The sequence below is a fragment of the Eleutherodactylus coqui genome, chromosome 1 (assembly GCF_035609145.1).
Source record: "Eleutherodactylus coqui strain aEleCoq1 chromosome 1, aEleCoq1.hap1, whole genome shotgun sequence".
Taxonomy (NCBI): domain Eukaryota; kingdom Metazoa; phylum Chordata; class Amphibia; order Anura; family Eleutherodactylidae; genus Eleutherodactylus; species Eleutherodactylus coqui.
Window position 1 is genome coordinate 175,550,379 of NC_089837.1, and position 23,902 is coordinate 175,574,280.

At 39.9% G+C, this 23,902-nt stretch overlaps 1 protein-coding gene across 1 annotated transcript in view; it reads right to left on the reverse strand.

The window, feature by feature from the left end:
* The window catches only part of COL21A1 (collagen type XXI alpha 1 chain), a 294,411-nt gene that overhangs the window by 73,216 nt on the left and 197,293 nt on the right, over positions 1 to 23,902 (reverse strand). Inside the window, exons 11-14 of the mRNA XM_066603971.1 lie at positions 9,254 to 9,307; positions 6,021 to 6,074; positions 4,720 to 4,773; positions 812 to 865 (exon numbers count right to left, since the gene is read on the reverse strand). Of these exons, the coding sequence (XP_066460068.1) occupies positions 812 to 865; positions 4,720 to 4,773; positions 6,021 to 6,074; positions 9,254 to 9,307 (216 nt within the window). The remainder of the gene's footprint in view (positions 1 to 811; positions 866 to 4,719; positions 4,774 to 6,020; positions 6,075 to 9,253; positions 9,308 to 23,902) is intronic.

The window sequence follows — 23,902 nt, forward strand, 5'->3', positions numbered from 1 at the left end:
GCTTGCGACAGGACAGACAACCAGGCCACGGACTCTACCGGCACAGACTCAGAGGTCACATGAACACAGATGAAACTCACAGCAAGTCTATGTGTCCTCATACCAGGGGGGATAGACAGTCAGCCACAGAGCTGACATAGGGGACTGTGTCAGGGATCCACCAACTGACACACTGGAAGCAGAAAGACACAACAGACCTACTTGCAAACAACGATCAGAGTGGGAACAAGTTGAACATGACTGATAACAAGTTACAGAACACAGAAGTAAGATGACTGCTCACCCTAGGACCCAGCCAGCGACTGACCAGGAGCTGGGTTTTTATGTGACCACAGACCCAGGAGATTGGCTAGCAGGAAGTACCACACACAGCCAATTCAATTAACCCTCAACCACCTATAAATGTGCTGCTAGGAGTACATAGTACAACAGATCCCAGCAGCACATCCTGCCAAATATGCCACAATTTCTTTCTCTTAAACTCTATTTAAATTAAAAAAACTTTGAAAAAATCTCTGTATGCCTATGTATAAAATAGGAGATACAGTCTGGACCAATAACATTTTATGGGTGCCATGTGAGGATCTGAGCATAATACAACCTTGTGAATGAAGCTTTGCACATGTTGATATCCAACAGATTTAAAACAGTCAAACATATCAAAAAGGAAATGACTATATGTAGAAGTTCTTAATTTCCCTTCATAAAAGTAAAAATTATTATTATGTGAGTAAAACTTCTGTACGTTCCTCAAGTAATTAAAAAGGAGCACTAATTACATTTAAAGGTAGATTAGAAAAAAATGGTTTACCTTTTTTCCATCAACTCCACTAATTCCCTTTTCTCCCTTAGGTCCTCGTTCTCCCTAAGGTAATACAGTAAAATTTAAAACATATATATATTTTTTTAATTAAAGTATGAAATAAAACCTATACTTACCTTTCAAAATTCCTGGAGCTCCAGCACCGCTTCTCCAGTTCATTCCAGTCTCAGAGCCTCCTACACCAGTCACATGCTGTTCACCATTTATTTGATCACTACAGCCAAACACTAACCTCAGTGGTCACATGCCATAAGTGTAAAAATGTCTACTGAGGCCAGCTATATCAACATGAGCATTTGGTGGTAGTAGTGAGAAACAGCAAGGACAGCCAGGGTTTTAGGTATGGCTCCACTAGCAAAAAGACAATGTTTCAGGCTAGGCTTTTGGAATATGATTTAAGTGAATGCTGACACATTGCAAGTCGCAAGTTGCCATGACCCAACAACAGTAAATAGTACAGTAGTCAAAGTAGTTGTGCAGTCCTAATCTAACATATGTGATGGGCAGTGCTAAAATCTCCTTGCCAAGAATTGTTGAACATGTAAATAGTTTGTTTTTGTTAATATAGAATACATATTAATCAGAAAAAAGTCATATTTGTTGTATCTTGATGTCACACAATCAGATGAATGTAACTTAAAGGGTTTGTGCAGTTGTAAACTACTGATGGCCTACTCTTAGGATAGGCAATCAGTAGTAGATTAGCTGAGGTCCACTGGCCAAAATCCCTGCTGATCAGCTGTTCGCTGGGCCACTGTGTTTATGCACTGAGCTGATTTCTGTAGGACGCAGAGTGCTCTATTCTCACTATAGTGGTCAGACTTGGTATTACAAAGTTCCCATTCTCATGAATGGAATGAGAATACCAAGCCTGGGCATTGTGGTGAGAATGGAGCTGTCTGCTTCTTGCAGATATAAGCTCAGTGCACAAGTACACTAACCCAGCAAACATCCGATTAGCGAAGGTCCCAGGTCATATACCCCTCACTGATATTCTATCATAGGGATAAATCATCAATAGTTTACAACTGGACTAGCCCGTTATGGTGTACCTAACTCTTCAGAAAACCTATGCTCATCTAATATTCTGTGTCTCTCATCAATCTTATTATATACTTTCAATTAAATGTTTTGTTTCTACTGTAAATCAAGGCAGAATTGCAGCCTCTCTACAATCCACTGCTTTTTGTTGGGCATTCAGCTTCTCCTGCAACTAGAATGTTAGGAGGTTTTCTTAGCTATGGGGGAGGGGCTGACTTCACAGCATCAGCTCCCCTGCATTCACACAGCTCTCCGATATTACATAAATTTATATCTTCCACCCTTCTGTCTCTTTAAGATTTGATATTGCCTTTTAATCTAACAACCCTTATGTGTTCTGCATTGTCCTTGGCTACAAAAATATTTAACCACAGGTAAATGACTCTTTTTTTAATATACAGTTGCAATAAAAAGTAATTAACTCTTTCAATTCACCTAGATTTCTGTATTGTTTACTAATTAAATATTTTCTGATTGTTATCCAGTTCACAATCATAAACACCATAGTCTTAAGCCCCATTTACACGCAACGATTATCACTCAGAATTCGTTCAAACAATGGTGTACGAGCAATAATCGTTGCATGTAAATGCTACCATCATTTACTTTTCACCTGAACGATGATTTTAAGGTGAGCTTAAAATCCATTGTTCAGCCGGAGAGAGATAACAGGGACTGCACGCTGTATTCTGCATAGGAGTTGGAGAGTACATTGTATTTAGCTAACAGCCCGTGTGAGAACAAAGGAGCTGTGTGCAGAGCTCAGACCACCTGCTGAACTCTGCGAACAGCTCCCGGAGGCTCATTTACACGCAAATGAAAATTATAAAGTGCTAATGGACATAAGGTGGTGATAAACACTTTATGCAAAATGATCACTAAAACTGTAAATCTTTCAATCATTTGCAAGATTGTCTTTACGTGTAAATGGGCTTTTAACTAAATTAGAACTGCTTTTTAGCCACAGGGCCTGTATACTATGCGACAATCGAGGGAACAAAGAATTCAGAATAATGTATGCACAGCAGTCCATGACCTCTAGCTGAAAACCCTTTGGGTGATGCACCAAGACAATGACCAGAATCACACAAATAAATCAACTAAAGAACTCGGTATACTTGATTGGTGCTTGGGTAGCGCCCTGCTTTAAGCTATCACGTTATCCAGAAGTCTACTGCTTCAAAACAAAAGGAACTTATCCCTTTAATGTAAGGAGCTGCAAAATCTGTCCTAATGACAAACAGGCTCCAAAATCCCAACACATAATAGCAAGACTATAGGATCCCTGGGACATTCACATGTTCTAAATTCAATGCTGTCTACCTGATTCAATACACTAAATGTCCTATTGGATGTCTATATGTTGGAGAAACAAGACAAAAACTTAAACCAAGGATGAAGTCTCATCACCACACAATTAGAAGACTAATTTACCTGTGGCTGAGGACACAATGTAGAACATATGAGGATTGTTATATTAAAGAGCAACTTCAAATTCCGAAGAGAAAGGAGAGTCAGGGAATACAAATTTATAAAAATGTTTGACACTTTAAACACTAGATTGAATCTCTCTGAAGAATTAATAGAGGGTTACAACATCAGAGAAATCTGGTGTAAGGATAGTGGAAGCACCAATTCTATGAACCTAAATTAATCCAGAGACAATAAAACTCTCATACTCTTATCTGTAGACTAATTAAAGATTAAGATTAATTTTACACTCAGAAATTGTCGGAAGGAACGAACAATGACAAAGTCGCTTTCTGAAAAAGTGCAGTCAGTTTACACTTGCAGATTATCACTTAAAGTTGTAATTCACTTATTCAATGCGATCATTCAATTGTTGTTTTTTCTGGGACTTTGTCAGTGAATAAGAAAGACTGAGTGATCGCCTTCTGCATGCAATGACTTGTAAATGACTGAACAATGATTTTTATGTCTGCAGAAAATGGACAACAACAATAAGCAAATGAATGAGCATTTTATCTGTACTTGTGCTTCTACTGAACAATTATCACTCAGTTTCGTGCAACCCAATGATTTTTTGAACGAAAATTATTCCATGTATAAGGGCCCTTGCTCTTCTAGCTCAACCTGTTCATGTGTAGTGGCTGCTGTGTGGTAATGTGTAGCTGATTGTGGGAGGTGCTGATAGCAGCACCTGAGGCAATTGATCAGTTGTTCACCCCCTGGGACCTGCATTATGGGGCAAGTTGTGCATTGAACTTGAATCAAAATCACAACAAACTAAATAACTCGTGTTTTGGAATTTAATATTTAATTTCCATATCTGATGCAGTTCTTTTATTTTAACTCTCTAGCAATTAGTGTAATTAGGTGAATTGGAACTTAAAGAGGATTTACCAAGATTTAATATGATTCCCTATCCACAGTAGAAAGAATAACTTTATGATTGGTAGGGATACAACTGCTGGGATCCCCACCAATTCTGAGAATGGGGGTCCTGATAGTCCTTGCATGAATGAATCAGAGGTTGCGCACGCATGCCATCATGGCACCCAATTCAATGACAGTAGTGAGCAGTGCTTAGTAATGGCAGAGTACACGCACTGGAAAATCCCTGGTGTTGTCACTGAAATAAATGGAGCTGCAGTCCACATGTGTATCCACTGCTTCGTTAATGCAGGAACTGTCAGGACCTCCATTTTCAGGACTGGTAAGAGTCCCAGTGGTCTGATCTCCACCAATCATAAAGTTACCGCTTATCCTGTGGATAGGTGATAATTTCAGATCTTGGTACAACCCCTTTATTTCTACTTGCAAGTTTAATTAGTTCAATATACAGTATATATAAATATTCAAGTTAAAAAGGAAAAACATCTGTGTATTCTTACCTTTGATCCTGACAGTCCATGCTGGCCTGGAAAACCAGGAATACCACGTGAACCCTACATAAACAGAAAACTGCAATTTACGAATAATTCTCTGTGTGAGTTATTGAAGCAATTAAAAATATTTACATCCTTCAGATAGAATTTCTGCATGTATGTTATAAAATGATGGCTCAGTATTAATATTATGCAGTAGAATGCACCAGTGTAACAGACATGGCATACCGAACAAGTAGCAGTTTTATTTGCTAAGACAATATTTCAAAAGAATGTTATACCATGATGGAAGATAATCCTGTTACTGGATCATTTTGGAACAGTTCTTTGCAGACATGTTACTAGAAGTATGTAATGAAATGCTTTGGCTATATGCCATGATGGGATACTGGTTGATGACATTGCAATTTTCGCTTTGCCTATGGGGGACAATTCTCACAATTCTTTTACAGCCACACAATAAAAATAGTTGGAGTTCTGAAACAGTATATCTTGATCATTCTACCAGTGGTAGAGCATTTCTTCTTTCACCTGCTGGTATGTTTCCACATATGCTGTAATAGACTACATCTGGATCATTATTTAGTTCTGGCAGCAGAGAGATGAGAGACATGGAGTATAAAATGTTCTTGTTTTAGGGAAAACACTTGAGGATACACAATTTATTTTACAAGTAATGTACTGGAACAAAAATTAGTTTTTTTCCAAGCAAAGAAAGTACCCGGACAATAAGGCTTTATTGAAATGTGCCTGTCTTGTCTAAAATATTGTGCAATATTCTGAATTTGATTAAAGTTATGCCATTAGTGACAGCAAACTTTCTTAAGAATCTGATAAAGACCAACTCGAAAATAAATTGCCGGTAGCATGGTAGGCTAAGGGCTCGTTCCAATGTGTGTTAGAGATTTCCATTCCTCTGTTCCATTCTCGGAGCAAACGGAAATAAAAAGGAATCAAACGTTTCTATTTTTTCCTCATTGATTTCAAACTTTTGTTTTTCTTTAATGGAAATGTTTCTGTTTCATTCCTTTTCATGTCCTTTCCGTTTTTAAAACAGTACTGATGGTGCTATTAGTTCCATTTAAAAAAGTGGAAATGATGTGAAGCGGAATCAAACAGGAACATTTCCATTTAAAAAAAACCTTTGAAATCAATAAATAGAAGCGTTTTGTTCCTTTTTATTTCCGTTTGCTCCAAAGAACGGAACAGAGGAATGGCAATCTCCAACACAAATTGGAACGAGCCCTAATAGTGTCATATTTTGAAAAACAAAAGCATATTTAATTTAAAATAAAACAATACTAAACCTTTTCACCATCCCTTCCAGAGTTGCCTTTTAAACCTGGTATCCCACGTGGCCCCTAAAATATGTTATAAAAGCTTTTAATAGCGTAAAAGAACAGCTTTAAAACAATAATGAGATAATATGCCATAGGAAATACATTATTAGCCTAATTTCCATAGTTAATAAGTTACGGAACTGGATTATGTCAATGAAATTACATTGTACGACCCAATGCAAATAACATGTAAAATATGATAACTGAATTCATTGATCCAATAGAAATATGCTGTGCTTAATACTATTGTTTTATGCCTATTTTTTCATCTGGTCAATTAAATCAGAATACCTGTAACCAGCATGAAGTGCACTTCATCCAAAATAACACCCATAGCATAAATAATTTTATTATTTCAGAGATATATAAAACCACTAGACAAGGGAGGAGAAGTCTAGACATCATGATTCAACTCCCTACAAAAAAAAAATTGAAAGCTGTGTCTAAAAAGGTTGAAGAAGGTTGTGCAGTTTAGAAAAACCAATTTGTGTCTACTCTACTAGGTAATTCTGAGTTAATAGAGGAGGTTCAGCATTTAGTCTTCTCATCTATGTTAACTGTGTCTTTTACTTTGGAAGACCAAGCACATTCATGTATTTCATAGGCAGCCCACTGATTTCAGTGGAACGTCTAATGCTTCATTTTCCATACAGTAACATCGCAAAGAAAATGAACACTTGTTGCCAATTTCCATCTACACATTACCACTGATTGCTGTGGTTTCCAACAGTACGGCCATATGTGATTAGATTACTGTAAGGGTACGGGTAGTCACTCAAAACCCTTAGTCGTCCGGGTAATCACTCAAAACAGAGCAATTACGGGGAACTGTTGTCAGAGTCATTTGGTTTTTAGCTCACCTAAAAACCAAGCAACTATTGGCCTATTTAAACAGGTAGTCGTTCATCAATGAATGACTGCCTGTTTACTCTGAATGGAGGCAGGCGGGCTGGAAGAGATCTCTGCTCTGCTTCCATTCAGTGAGCGATTATCACTTCGGTGTGGAAGTCATCTAATTAGGTCTAAGGTAACTCTTCTAATAAATAGGGATTATTTAAAACATACAATACAATTAAAAGTTTAAATTCAGTCCAAATAATCTTCTGATATTTAAATGACAACATGTGAAAAGATCATGTTGGGGAAGTCTATGATCTGGGACCACTACTGCTTTTCAGAATAAAGGAATATATAGAGTGCATAAAAGTATTTGGCACGGCCAAATATCTCTGAAATTAAGAGAGACAATGGAAGCTTCGTAGATACATGTGAGAAGCACACTACTGGTTTAAATGGCATTGTGCTTAGTGTTTTAAGCAGTTTAATTCTGGAAATCAGTGGTCATAGACTTCACTAGTGTGCAAGGGCATAGCTAAGGACTCATTGGCACTGTGACAGAAGTTCAGCTTAGTCCACCCACCCCCACAAAGGATATTTTAGGATAGTGATGGAATTAATGAATGTATTCCTGGTTGTCAATGGCAGCAACAATGTAAGTGACAGCATTCTTGATGATCTAATGGGTTGGAGTGGGTTAGCATATCTGATTGTCTCGGGGTTAATATAAGGATTCTTGAAAGACTAATGGTCCTTTTACATGGAACAAGCTGTTGGGCAAATGATGCCCTACACTCATCCCAATGATGATCGCTCCTACGCTACTAGACAGGAGTGAGTGTCACTGGCATTGCTCATAGCGGAGCCTGAATGGAGATGGAGCACCTGGGAAGCACTCTCCCCGTGCCGCCTCCATTCACAGTAAGCAGACAGTCATTCAGAAGTGAACGACTGCTATTTACACTGAATGGCGCATTGCTCAATTCTCTGCATGTAAAAACTGAACAATTGCAAAATTCTTGTTCAGTCGCTGCATGCATTCACATGGGACCACTATTGTTCAAATATCCACAAAAGTGTGGGAGTCTGAACGATTCTGAACAATAATTGTCCCATGTAAAAGGGCCATAAGGCAGTAAAGAGGATAATATCAGTACACCTGGTAGTCTAGGCCAGTGAAAAAGTTAATTTCAGTATCTTTCTTGGAGGATGGTATAAGGATTAATGCTGTATACTTGGGGTCCAATGGTTACTCTCCAGGCTCCAGTGTTGTCATGGTTATAACTTCCTGTTCCCTCCCAAGAGATGAGTGCAGGTAGTGAAAACAGACGGCCATGTGGCTGCAACTACATGTCTGCAGAATACTCTCTGTGATTGAGCAGACCGATTCAGGAGCACTATACCCCATCATTAAGGGCAGAGTCTACATAGCGGGGCTTGTGGATCTCTCTGGTGTATAGGCCAAGTTGCAACTGTGATCACTACAACACCTATAATTACACCACTGCTACTGTGATAGTCTCAGGAAATTTTAAAATACTTCTCCATTTGAACATTTAGCGTCTGTAGTGCACAACATATCTGCAAGATTTGTCGATGAAATAAACTTTTTGAACATCAATATTGAAAAATAATGTCTTGTACCATAGATGATATGGACATTTTTCTTAGCAAATTGTTACATTGATATAAACATATTAGAATATTAAATGTCTATGGGTGGTTTCACATCCATGTTGATACCTCTAGCTGGAGGTTCCATTACAAATATCGCTGAAAATCCCAAAAGCCGGCCAGCTGGGCGGAAAGCAGGCGGACTCCATTATAGTCAATGGGTCCACCCAGTGCTGTTGGGTTCCATCCAAAGACGGAATTGTTCGGGTGCGTTGAGTACCCTTTCCTGCTCCCCAAATGCAGTGGAGCAGTAAAGCGGAATCTCCAGCGCAGATGTGAAAGCACCCTCATACACAACTAGGGAATGGCACTATTATAGCTAAAGTTTAATTAATAAAACCTGTAGAAAAAAACCTAAAAGGACAGTTCATGAGTCAGCAGTCCTCTGGTCTACACAAAGCTCTTATGTCTTCAATGAAAGTATAACTAGTACAATTGGCTGACCACATTGCAGTAATTAAACTGAAGTCACACAATGTCCACAGCTCTTTTAGAAGGAACAATTATTTCTCATTGTAACTCTGAAAAAATGAGTGTTGTGAATTTACAATCTCATCTGTTCCTTTTTGATGTGTACAGATATACCCGTATATACAAAGAGCTTTTTTTTTTAGTAAAGACAGTAGAGCTTTGCTTTATTTCCTTTATGTTATTATGATTAGTACTATTGTTATAACTATGACCATTACCTGCACTCCAGGTGAACCAGGCATACCTGAGCTCCCTAGGGTTCCTGGACTTCCCTGTGATAAAAGAAAATGTAATTTCATTATTAGCTACTTGACAATGCTTAGACATATGGATTAAAAAAAAAAAAAAAACACAAAATATAGTATCAAATGCTTTTTGCCTCTTTTTCATGCCTGCACTAAAATAGTTTGCATTCCTTTCAGTGATGTTGTGCTTTACTAAAACTACAATAAATGTTTTGCTGAAATTTGAAACCGACACAAGCATCATATTCTTATTATCGTTTTGCCAAATTAATCTCCACAATCAATAACCTGCCTACTAGCAATTCAAAGGATTGTCTAAATTTTAGAAAAAAGGGTCTGTTTTTTCCCGTAACAGCATCACTCTTCTCTGTCGGCCACTTTTTATATTGCAGTTCATTCCCATTCAAGTGAATACTGTATCAGACTCTGTATCTTGGCATTGAATGACTGGATAAGATGAACCATTTTCTTTAAAGAGGTTGTCTCATGATGACAACCTCTGTCCATATACCCTATAAGGCCTGAACGAAGAACTGCTATATATGTGTAGCTACTATTCTAGTGGACTTGAGTTGTCGTTGTATAACATGGACAGCCATTCATTCTGAATGACCACCTTGTGATATTTCTGTTAAATGGGTTGTCCGGGACTTATTTGATTTTTTTCTATTGATCGTCAGGGGTCTACCACTCAGATCTCCAGTGATCAGCTGATTAGCAGTGTCACTGTCCCTATGCAAAGCGCAAAAAGCAAATAGTGCTGACCATTATGCAGCAGTCCAGCAGTGGATATGCTTAGCTAGCCAAGGTTTTTCTTACAAAATCCTCTTTGTACTGGAAGTGTTTGGGTGAGACCAAAAGCAATGAATTGATCAACCTGGAGCCACCTTTTTAAAGGCTTTACTTCTGATTATGAAAATACAGAAATAGATTATGTGAAAATATTAAAATGATGATGGGATAAAGTTAAAAAGGAAAGGTTTGGCACTTTGAAGGTGACCTGTCTGCAGTTCTAAAGACCAGTTCTTGCTTCAGAGATTGATGTTGTATACCCTCTTGTGTGCAAGAAAGTCATAGCTAAGCTGGAGGGAGTTCAGAGGTGGGCAGCCAAAGTTACTAGGAGAGTGGATAGAACAGAATTCTGGAAAAGCAAGACTAATTAATTGGTGAAAAGGTAACTTCGTTGGTAAATTATTATTCACCATGTATTAATTACATAAAAGAGATAAATAGTTTCCAAATCATTAGAACCAGGTTAAAAAACAGGTGGACATGCAATATGTGTAGTATCATAGAATTGGAATGACAGGTTTTGTGACTGTAGCCTTTCACAATGTCAGCGCCAAGTGAGCGCCTGTGGAGCAAGAAAGTTCAGAATACTGGTTGTTTATGCAAAGGGAAAAGTTCTGGGAAATACCTGTAACAGAGGGATACGTGAATGGTGTTTGCCAAAAGGTTCACATGTAGACAGTTTGTAACTTAGTCACACAAACCTATAGACATATACAGTCAAACCTTTCGTTGGTAATCCGTCCAAAAGCAATTGACTAAACTTGAAACCAATGAAACTCAAGGCAATTATTTCCATAGGGATCAATGCAAATCCAATTTTTTTTAGACATTCCAAAAAACAAACCAAATCACATTTTTGTACAGCATTTAGCGCTGCTTTTTCAGCGCAGAGCTAAACGCTGTACAACACTCCATTCATTTCAAGCGTTTTTGGCCCTGTGTCGCTCATTGAAATGATTGAGCAGCGGTTTCAGTGCTTTATAAAACACGGCACAACTTGGTACCATGTTTTTGGCAGCACTAAATACCCTAGCTACACTACCTGAAAGAAAAAAAAATCAATACTCACCTTCCAGGTGCCGTCAGTGTCCCCGGGGCTGCTCTCCGGACCTCCGTGCAGGCTGCTGGGCACTTGTCAAGCTGGCAGAGCATTTTGCTAGTGACAGGGATTGAAATCCCCTGCCTCCAGCAAGAGATTGCTCTGATTGGCTGAGTTGGCCGAGTGACTGCCTGCTTAGCCAATCACAGCAAATGCTGGATGCTCCAATCACAGCGATTCATCCATGAATGGCTGTGAATGGAGCAATCCACGAATGGCTGTGATTGGACAGCGAGGTCATGGGGCTCGCCAGTGAAACTAGAAGCAGCTGTCGAAAGTAGAGGCAACATTCTGCCTGGAAAAATCAGCGAAACTGGAAACCGGCGAAAGAAGAAGGCAATGAAAATAGAGGTATGACTGTACTAAAATGTAAATATTTTAGCTATATCAATAATACTTTGGTTTCTATAAAACGTTGAATGTATCTATTTCTTTTTTAGTAACTCTATATATCAAAAAAGAACTGACTAATAATCGTTTCATACCTGGGCCTCTACATATAACAACTAGGATTCACTAGTTTCCTCATTAGCACAGAATTGTTTTATAAATTTATTGTTAGAGCGCTGAGACCATGACCCTCTCTGCCACAGTAGATTTGCACAACCAATTCACAAAGAGATATACAACTGGTGCCAAATTTTTGGAAGGCAATTTTTTAAGATACACATGACCATCACAAAAAAAGTGCAGTTTTTACCTGTGATTTTTTGGGGAAAAGTGTTTCAGACTCACCCACAATTTTTTAAAATAAAGTAAATCCTGTTTTGCATTTTTACAATGACTTTGTGGAATCTTTTGGAAGATTAGATACAGGCACATATAGGCCACAGTATACATAATGTGTTTTTATGTAATTTCAACTTATAATTGTAGTACATCACAGATCTAAGGGTCACACAACGTTTCTAGCACCTGTTGAAAGTCACTGCTTTTTGTAGACTAAATTTACCATTAAAACAGAATGCAACAGGGCACAAAAATGATGCGGGCTCCTTTTTCTGTCTTGGTAAAGAACAGCATTAGAGATGAGCGAGCGTACTCGCTAAGGCAAACTACTCGAGCGAGTAGTGCCTTATGCGAGTACCTGCCCGCTCGTCTCTAAAGATTCAGGTGCCGGCGGGGAAGAGCGGTGAGTTGCAGGAGTGAGTAGGGGGGAAGTGAGGGGGAAAGAGGGAGAGAGAGATCTCCCCCCCCCATTCCTCCCCGCTCTCCCCCGCTGCTCCCCGCCCCCCACCGGCACCCGGATCTTTAGAGACGAGTGGGCAGGTACTCTCATAAGGCACTACTTGCTCGAGTAGTTTGCCTTAGCGAGTACGCTTGCTTATCTCTAAACAGCATCAAGGTGGATTCTTTCTTTTTGTACAATGGAAAGAGAATGCAACCTGATAGCCATTCTGTTGCAACTTTCACTGCTATTAAAGAGATTTCAAGTGATACCATATACCTAGGATATACCATCCGTTGTGGATGAGTGGGATTAGACTGCCAAAACCCCCACCAAATATCATAATAAAGGGACTGCGTAAAGAAGGGGCTAACTCCTTCAATTTTTTAAAGGGTGGAATAACAGCTACCCACTGCCAGTGAATTGCAGTACAGTCCTATTCAGTTGTTCCATTCATACTCAAAGGCCCAGAGTACTATTGTGCAGAGAACATTTTGCAGAAGACTTCTCCTTGTCTGTACTATGGATTTAAGTGTCCTAAGCATCTAAATATTATTTCATATACTAATGCTAGGCCATCCATAACATTACGTGATGGGAATACTCCTTTAAGTCAGGTTCACACAGCGCAGTTTTCAATTTATTTTCAGTTTAACGAAATAATATAATCAGCTATAAAAAAAAAGTTTGGTAAAAATTCTGAAATAATAAAAGAAAGTCACTGACATTGAGAAGCCTTAAGGAATATTGCACATCTGATTTCATTATAAGTTTCAAAACATTAGACCCGGAAAAGAATTTTGCCCACATTGGCAGTTTTTACTTCCAGCTGGCTCATGCCTGTGTATTACTGCATAATCTCCCACCATGAGACCACACAGAATAAGTGATTATCATTTCTAAACAGAAACAAAAGTGCCCAGAATAACTATTCACAACCTGTATTGAGCGATAAGCTTCTTATACTCCACTTCTACAGTAATGTAAAGGCACTAGGCCAATGGAAACTTTACAAATCAAATTCATTCTTGCGATGTAAAACACATTGTCAATTCCTTACCTCACTGTATATAAATATGGTGTATGTCACTCTTCAACAGAATAGATTACAATATTTTAAAGGAATACGGATAACCATGAAAATATATATTTCTGGTTTTACTCTACAATGACTCCACCAGGAGTAAAAAGTAATAATGTAATTGTGTAATTAATACAGTTTCAATAAAAATCTGTTTGGGCATATTTGGGCATGCATTACCGGTTTATTTTAGTTTCTTCTTTTTACAACCCATAACTGCAGGTAGAGATTTTGTAATGTTACTAGGCTCATTTTGATTTTTTTTAACTTTTGTTAACTTTCGGCCATGCTCATAAGGGGTGGATCTACCATGGATTTGCCATCCGGATTTTCCACGAAAAAATCTGCAGCATTTACATTTTCAAAAATCTCGTCGGCATGTTGCAGAAAAAAATCTGCACTAAATCAAACGAGAAATTGACATACAATGCAGAATTTAAATCCGCTGCATGGTAATTGTAACTGCATTTGTGGTGTGAATTCCAGTTTTTCAAATAAGGGGTGAAATCCGCACTAAAATCTACATCAAAATTTGAACCAAATGATGGAATGATCTGCAGTGAATCCACCATGTGTGGATGGAATCACAGGTGCAGGGGAGTAAAGAAAATGTAACCGCTATCACTGACAAAACTCCTTAAAATATAACCTTTAATACAGAAATGCTAAAAAGTTGCGGCTTTATGTACAGACAACACAAACAGCGATCTACACTGGCAGGCACTGTGTGTAATTACTGAGAAATAATTAGCTATGTCTTAGGCCTCATGCCCACTTACAAATTGGGATTTAAAATCCGCAGCGTTTTTCCCGCACGCGGATCCGCGCCCCATAGGGATGCATTAGACACCCGCAGGAAGTTAAATACCTGCGAATGTCATTTTTCCCTGCAGACGCGGGTCCGCGTGCAGGAAAAAATCAGGACATGGTCCATTTGGTGCGGGTCTCCCGCGCGGACGGCTCCCGCAGGCTTCTATTCCGGATCCTCGGGAGACCTAAATTCAGAATATACTCACCTGCTGCGGGCTGTGCGTGTCTTCCCTTCTTCCCAGCCGGATCTTCTTGCTTCGGCCCGGCGCATGCGCGCGGCACGCAGCCGGCGTGCCGAGCACAGCCGCCGGGCCGAAGAAAGAAGATCCGGCCGCGAAGAAGGGAAGACACGCACGGACTGCTGCAGGTGAGTATATTCTGATTTCAGCGCTCATGTCCGCAGGGCAGGAGGGACCCGCTGCGGATTCATGAGGCTTTAGTGTGTGAGAGACATAGAGCTCATTCGTAGATGATTAGAGACAAAAGATACTCAATGAAGAAAAGGTGGTCCTAAGAAACGTTAGAAGGAAACAACCAAGGTGCCAGTGTTTCCTGACTACTTAGGTAGTGCCTGCCAGTGTAGATCACTGTTTGTGTTGTTTGTACATAAAGCCGCAACTTTGCGCACTTCCTATAGATTTGTGAAGACTTTTACTCTGCAAATGCACAAAATAGAGCATATCCTGTTTTTCGAGCGCATGAAAAATGTGCGCTCAAATTTGGGAAATGAGAGCAAACCCATTGAAATCACTGGGTTCTATTCCCTGCAATTTGTGCGTGCAAATTTGGCGCATGCAAATACACACGCACATACACGTGTGTGACGGAGAAGGAGCCCTTACTCTTTTAATTTCTGACTACATTCATTTCTTTTAATTTCTGACCATACAGTTTCACTTGGCTTAGAGCTGATGTAATAAACAATTACCACTGTATGAACAATTATCTCAATGACAATGTGTATAGACATTTGGGCTATTATTTGTATAAAAATAAACTTTAATTTATGGCCTTATTTCTAGACTGCTTTTTTGTGGTTCTGGAACAACTTTACTTTTACAGTTATTCCATGACTCATTATTTATGTGACAACTAGTGAAATGCTCTCTTTTGCTTCTGCATAGCAATTTCTCTGAATATGACTGGCTTTACTATTCCTTTTGCGCTACATGTATACAATGGCTGGAGTTGGCAAGTATATATTTGCTACTTGTCCTAATCAATCTTCTGCTTTATTTCAGAATCCTGATCGAGGGTTCTTCAGAAAGATTCATAGTCTACATCTTAAGCTGCATTTACACTAGAGATGAGCGAGCGTACTCGTTAAGGCAAATTACTCGAGCGAGTATCGCCATTATTGAGTACATGCCTGCTTGCCCGAAAAGATTCAGGGGCTGGCGGGGGGCGGAGGACAGCGGGGGAGAGTAAGGGGAGCGGGGGGGTCGGAGATTTCTTTCTCTCTCTCCCCCTCCTCCGTTCCCCCCTGCTCATTCCCGCAACTCACTGCTCACCCCCGCCGGCCCCGAATCTTTTCGGGCAAGCAGGCATGTACTCGAAAATGGCGATACTCGCTCGAGTAATATGCCTTAACGAGTGCGCTCGCTCATCTCTAATTTACACGCAACAATTATCGCTCAAAATTCGTTCCAATGATGGCATATGAGTAATAATCATTGCGTGTAAAGCGCTGTCATCATTCACCATTCGGTTGAACGATGATCTTAAGGTGAGCTTAAAATCCATTGTTCAGCTGGAGAGAAGATAACAGGGACCCCACACTGTGTTCTACACGGGAGTTAGAGATTACATTGTATTCTGCCAACAGCCCGTGCAAGAACAATGGAGCTGTGTGCAAAGCTCAGACCACAGGCTGTGCTCTGCAAACAGCTCCCAGAGGCCCTTTTACGTGCAAATGAAGCTAATAAAGTGCTAATGGACATTACTGTCCATTAAAGACTCATTTACATGCAAAGACAATCTTTCAAACGATTGAAAGATTGACAGTTTTAGCGATCATTTTGCATTAAGTACTAATGGCCAATAATGCCCCTTAGTACTTTATCAGCTTCATTTGCATGCAAATGAGCCCGGGAGCTGCTTGCAGAACTCAGCAAGTGGTCTGATCTCTGCACATAGCTCATTTGTTCTCGCATGGGCTGTCATGGACTGACGGTATGAATACAATGTAATCAACCACTCCCATGCAGAACACAGCGATCTGCAGCGATCTGTTTTCTCGCACGGGCTGCAGAGAGAATACAATGTTATCTCAAGCTCCTGTGAAGAACACAGCATATGGTCTGAACGATGTTTTTTAAGCTCACCTAAAAATCATTGTTCAGACAAAAGTGCACAATGGTAGCATTTACATGCAACAATTATTGCTCATATGCCATCATTTTAACGAATTTTGAGCGATAATTGTTACATGTAAACGGACCTTAACATGTTATGCAAAACAATGGCTAAGACTTTCAATCATTTGAAAGATTGCCTTTGCGTGTAAATGGGCCTTAAAATCATTATCTGTGCACAAACAATAGAAAAAAGGCTTTTCGGGTTGAAACACCTGTACAGAAATACATGAAAATACAATAAGAATAAAAATAGGAGACAAGCATTGTCACCTGTAGTCACGAAATGTCTTGTCAGCAGTGGTCTACATGGAAGAGTTGCTCAAAAAGCATTGCACCAAAGTGGAGAAAAGTCAAGAGACTCACCTACTATACATGCATAAATACAAACACTGGTGAGCTAAACAAAGGAACATACAGCTTTAGGGCTCGTTCAGACGAGCGTGTTTTGGTGCGTGCATACGCATGCACAAAAACACGCTTGTATTTGCAACACTGCATTCCCTATGGTGTGTGCACATGTCCGTACTTTGCAGGTGCGTGCCTGCAAAGATAGGACATGCGTGCACCATAGGGAATGCACGCATTGTTTTCAATGGAGCCGTGGCTGCTGCCGGCGGCTCCATTGAAAACAATGACCTGCTGGCTCCCTGCATTCCTTTTCAGGGAAGGACTTTACATATAAGCCCTTCCCTGAAAAAGAAAGATTTTAGTGTAAAAAAAAAAAAAATGCAGGCATTCTCTTCAATGGAGCCGCTTCTGCTGCCGGCGGCTCCATTGAAGACAACGGTCTGCTGGCACCACCAAATTGTTTTTCAGGGAAGAGCTTTACATATAGGCTCTTAACTGAAAAGGAAAAATTTTGGTGAAAAAAAAAAGAAATGCAGCCATTCACTTCAATGGAGCCGCTGCTGCTGGCAGCGGCCCCATTGAAGACAATGGTCTGCTGGCACATCTGAATTCTTTTTCAGGGAAGAGCTTAACATATAGGCTCTTAACTGAAAAGGAAAAATTTTGGTGAAAAAAATAAAAATGCAGCCATTCACTTCAATGGAGCCGCTGCTGCTGGCGGCGGCTCCATTGAAGACAATGGTCTGTGGCACACCTGAATTGTTTTTCAGGGAAGGGCTTTACATATAAGCCCTTCCCTGGAAATCAATTAAAAGTGATTTAAAAAAAACAAAAAAAAATAGATACTTACCTCCCTTCAGCTGCCGGGGCACAGCCGCGTCTTCTCCTGCTGTCCCCTGCACTGTGGTGCTGAACTGCTGATCTATCAGCAGCCGGGGATTTAAAATCCCCGCCTGCTGAAAGAGCTGAATATGATTGGCTGAGGTGCTCAGCCAATCACAGGCAGCTCTCCCCGAATGAATGACAGGTGAGAGCTGCCTGTGATTGGCTGAGCATCTCAGCAAATTACATTCAGCTCTTTCAGCAGGCGGGGATTTTAAATCCCCGGCTGCTGATAGATCAGCTGTTCAGCAACACAGTGCAGGGGACAGCAGGAGAAGACACGGCTGTGCCCCGGCAGCTGAAGGGAGGTGAGTACCTATTTTTTTTTTCTTTTTTTTACTATTTTAAAAGGCTTTTCAGGGAAGGGCTTATGAAGCCCTTCCCTGCAAAGCCACTAAAAGCTGCCGGGGCTTAGCGGGGACTTCTGCCGCTGTCCTCGGCTCTGTAGCGCTGCTGAGCTATCAGCAGCTGGGGATTTAAAATCCCCTCCTGCTAGTAGCTCTGATTGTGATTGGCTGAAGCAATTCAGCCAAGCACAATCAGAGCTACCAGCAGGCGGGGATTTTAAATCCCCGGCTGCTGATAGCTCAGAAATACAGAGCCTGGGACAGCGCTAGAAGTCGCGGCTGAGCCCCGGCAGCTGAAGGGAGGTGAGAATTGTTTATTTTTTATTTTTTGCACTATTTTAAATGGCTTTTCAGGGAAGGGCTTATGAAGCCCTTCCCGAAAAGCCATTGACAGGATGCCGGCAGCAGGATTCTCTACCGCAGCTGTCATGTGTGACAGCTGCGGTTGAGAATTGAAGAATTCCTTTTGCTGCATCTGCCACAGATGTGGCAGATGTAGCAGCAGGGAATTCTTTTAACTAGCGGGGGTGAAGGATACATGTGTTCTTCATGCCCGCGGGGGTCACAGCAGCGGCGGAGAGGTAAGTTTTTTTTTATTCTGTTTTTGTTTTGCACTAAAATGTTTTTTTTTCAGGGAAGGGCTTATATGTAAAGCCCTTCCCTGGAAAAGAATGCAGGGGCTGTGTTCACGCGTGCTTTTGCTCGTACCTAGGTGCGGACGTATGTACGCACCTAAGTACGCACCAAAACACGCTCGTCTGAACGAGCCCTTAGACTGATATGTCAAGGTTGGAATTTACTTGCTCAAGAAGAATACTGTTTGTTCAGAGCATGCTACAAAGATTAGTGCTTGCTACCAACATTGAGCAAAAGGTTGCAGCTACTTGCAATGCTTCTGTAAAGATATTATAAATAATTGGAGTCGTCAAAGCCAATTCACTTTCTGCCCATACCAACATGTTATGTACAATGTGCTGAACGCTGATATGCCAAGGTACTACAAACAGCAGGACTTCTTCTGCTGTCTCACCCTCTACTATCTTCTAGTTTATTGTTGTGGCAGTTGATATACAGCTGTCGCATAGCTATTCCATTGAAGTGAATCAACTGACCAAACAGCTTTACTTTAGACTCATTTGGGGAGGAGTTCCTCATTGGCTAGCCTCTGCAGTGTATGACTGGTTATAGCATAAGCAATGTGAATTGAAATCACGTATTAGTTGTTTGTTTCTAGTATCTTGTTCCCAGTTTAGCTTTTGTTTCTTGGCAGTGCCGTTCTCTTCCTATGCTTATTTCTAGTCCAGTCCTTGCTTTTTAGTCTTATGGTTTTTTGTTTGCTACTTCACTATTTTTATATGTCTTGTCTTGCTTCATAGTTCAGATTTGTTCATTTGGCTTTCTTGTCTCTGGGTCTTAGTGCCTTCTCTGTTTGTAAGGGACAGTGTTTCAGGTGAAGTTTCTATTAGGGATATCTTTAGGAATACTCAGACAGTGGTGTCCGGTGTAAGGGTCAGCTTCAAAGATAAATTAGAGGAAGACATAAAGAAAGATAGAGCTAGGGTCAGTTATTGTCAGTTTATTGTTATCTATTCACTGTTATTTTCCATTACCTAATAACATCATCATCATCCGAATACCCTCACCACTCTATGCCTGTCTTCTATTGGTAAGTTCATATTCTTGCATTTTTGTTACCTACTAGTCATTATACATGCTTCATATTATTGCTTATTCGAATGTCCAGTTGTCACATTAATTGGTCTTATTCTAAGTCCTGGGGGTATCTGAGTACTGAGAGATACTGTTAGTATCCGGGAAATGCAACTACTAATGATAAAGTCCAGTTCTACGCTCTTGTGTCCAGCTGGCATAGTTACAGTTTGTCCCTGGTTCAGATTATATGTGATGTCATGCACTGCTCACATCTGCTTTTACAAGACAAGCAACCTTCTACTAAGCTCCAGCATCCATTTACCACAATTGGCATTGAATTTAATTCCTGTTTTATGTATTTATATAACTGCTTCTGTAAAGCAATTCACAAGTGTCAGTAATCAATCATTCGTGTCTTGTTACTGAAACATGAGAGTTGCGATCACAGGGGGCTGAGGGGTTGGTATGGCAGTCAGGAACCTAAAAATATCTTTTGAGGTCTGCCATCTTACTACACCTATAAAGCCCTGAGATATTTAATTGTATTATATGAGTAGTCAAACTCATGCATCATCAGGTCCCTTAATGGGACTAAAAAAACATACAAAAAAAGTTTCTCCTTTAAAAATGCTTCATTTTATCAAAACCCACACAATGAACTCTATAGAAGAAATGCTAGAATTGCCATGTTTTTGTTCAGCCCAGCTCTCAAATTCCAGAATAAAAAGTTTTCCAAAAGTCACATGTACTCCAAAATGGTAACAATGAAAACTACAACCGATCATCATACAGCTCATTCAACTGAAAAATAAAAAGGAAATTCACTGTAACTCTGTGGATTAAACTTTTATACTGACTTTGGCCAGTTTCATTCCCTTCACAGCAAACAAGTGAAATACTATAAACATGCCAAAATAAACCCTCGGCCATCTAGCCACTTAGTATACAATAGCATCCCTTGCTATCTAGTTCCAAGCTTACCACCCAGAACCTTAAAATACCACATAGTACTTAATATCAAAACAGTATACTAATCCATGAGGCTAACTCTGCCTCTTCTTCTTCAGTCTGGAAGGAATGCCTGAGAGTTTCATCCTTCTTTTTATAAGCTTTCTCAGATGAAACATAATGAGCTTCGTTATAACAGTTCAAAGCCATAAGTAGAATAAGGGCAGAATGGTCATTAAAACCTCTAGGAAAAATCCTGGTGGGCCAGTTGGGTCCTGGGGTAGACTTTCATTTTTAAATTTAGCTGCAGAAGTTACATAGAAAAAAAAAAGACATATACTCACCTGTATCGATCCTCCTAGCTCCTAGCCTCTGCAGTTCATGCAACATAGGTCTTACGCTGACTTCCGCATTGTGTGATCACGTGATTGCTACACTCAGTCATTGGACTTACCAAGGCCTACCAATGAGTGGTTGCACAAAATGGAAGTCAGTGTAAACTGCAGAGGCCAGGAGAGTACATACGTTTTGTTTTGGTTTTTTTTAATGCATATCATGGGCTTTGCCATAAAGGGGAAAGAGTGGCATTATTATTACCAGAAGGGGGCAAGCAAAGAATTATTATTACTGAAACATGGTGAGGAGGGGTATTATTATTATCAAATGGGGACCAGGGTGGGCATTGTCACAGAGTGCAGAGGAGTAGGGGCATTATTATTACTAAATTGGGGCCAGGACGGACATTATTATTACTAAACAGGTCCAGGAGGGGTATTATTACTTTAAAGAGACCATGGGGGGAATTATTACTGAGTGGGGGCATAAAAGGTACCACTATTACTGTGGAAGGGCATTAAAAGTAGTAGTTATTATGTGGGGCCTAGAGGAAGCACGAAAATGGGATATTATTATGCATTATTACTAATTGGGGTACTATGGATGGGAAGGTTGTGTAGAGGTATGGAAAGCAAAGCTAGGTGGCTGAAAAATTGAGGAGTCAAAGATGTCTGTGTGTCAAATTCTGCAGAAACAGGTTGTGACCGGAATAAGTCATGATTACAGTCTGGGTTAGAAGGAGAAGAAAAGGGAAAGTGAGTGAACTTAGAGAGGATGATACTATGAACTGGTCTCTACCACTGTATGGTTACTGTATGGGAGTCATCTTGGTCTTTCTATACTGTTTTTTCATTAACACTATGGAGGAATTATTTGGTCACGGTGTGGGTATTATTTGGCACTCAAAGTGTTATTATTGTTAATATTGATCTTTGTAGTGGTTTTTATTCAGAAACAGTACGGTAGTACTACTCCATCACTATGTTGTGGTAATATGTGATCATGGTGTGCCGTATAATTTGGTAATCATACAGTATTATTATTGCTAATACTAATCTTTTAGTGGTCTTTGTTTAGTGACAGTATGGTGATGTTAATCACTATGTGGTGGTATTATTTGGCCCTCATATAGTGTTATTACTGGTAATATTGGTCTTGGAATAGTGGGTTTGGTTGAGTCACGATATGGAGGTAATTATATGGTTCATGATTGCAGGGATACTGGGTTTTTTTTTACTTTTTCAAAATAACCCCTTTTTTTAACCATGTACATTTTTAATAAAATTTCTTTAGATTTATTCCATTATATGAGGGATGTCACCACCAAGGATGTCATAACATGATCATTTGATCACTTTATGAATCTAACACAACAAAGCAATCTATCGGGCTATGTTGCTGCATGATAGTCATACAGCCTGGAGCTAAAGGCTCAGGGGCCAAGGTGCAAAAGTTAAATACAGCAGTTCAGCTCTAGAATTCCTCTAAATTAGATTATGGTGTCTGCGATTCATTAAATGCATTTATGTGTTTGTGGGATTCATTGCACATGACACCTATGGGCAGGCCCGAGTAGTACACCCTTTGGAGTTTGTGTTTGGAACTGGGTAGCTGTAAACTCTTGTATGATTCAACAATGAACATTTTACAAAACAAGTATGATAATATGCACAATGAGACCCAGGCCTATGAAAATGCAGATTTTGCCTTCTGTGAGGAAGCCACAAAAAGTATAGTTGAGTGGGCCAATAGTAAGATTTACTGGTTGCTGCAGTGAAGGCTAGCAGTAGAGTGTGATTTACTATTCTCCCGCCACTGCTTTAATACATTTAAAAATAGCTGAAAACCAAATGCTTTTCAATATGCATTCAACAAAAGTGTCGGAAACTTTGCAGAAATATAGAACTAAGTTACAAATATTATCAAGATAGAGATAAAAGTAAAGAATTATGTCCATGAGAACCAGTGTTAGTTACATAATTAAAGCATGTTAATAAATTGAACATAGTCTCTGGACCAGAAACATTTCCAATTCTTTTGCCAAAGTGTCCAGTATCCTAGCTACTAATGATGCAACAGTGAATTGTTCCTGAAGTGCAAAAAGGGGCTTTCCTTCTTGTAATTGGCAAAGTACGTAGATTTAAATTGACATTTTATTTCCAGTTATAAAAAGAGCCTAATACTTTCCTTTGTGGGTCTTTTTATATCCAGAGTGGATTAACTGTAACAGCAGCTTTAAACATTCATCAAGAAATAATACTTGCTACAACATGTGGGAAATTCATATTTTGGTTCAAGAGCATATTTTGCCCTGATATAGAAAATTGTGATGTATATAGTGGATCATACTAAAGAGTAAATACATAAGTTAAGAGTTCATGGCTTGAGAAGCCTGTTATAAGTGAAGAGTTTTTGATAGTACTTTAGCAAGAAATGTAGCCCATTGGTTCTAAGGAATTTTTCTGAATAACATCCTTGTAATTGACTATTTTAAAGTTACCCTAACATGGGGTGATTATCGCCTGAAATACAGCTGGAGGCTGGATTCACACGAACGTATATCGGCTCGGTTTTCACGCCGAGCCGATATACGTCATCCTCATCTGCAGGGGGTTAGAGGATGGAAGAGCCAGGAGCAGGAACTGAGCTCCCGCCCCCTCTCTGCCTCCTCTCCGCCCCTCTGCACTATTTGCAATGGGGAGAAGCGGAATGGGGGTGGGGCTAATTCTCAGAACTTAGCCCCGCCCCCATCCCACCTCCTTTCATTGCAAATAGTGCAGAGGGGCGGAGAGGAGGCAGAA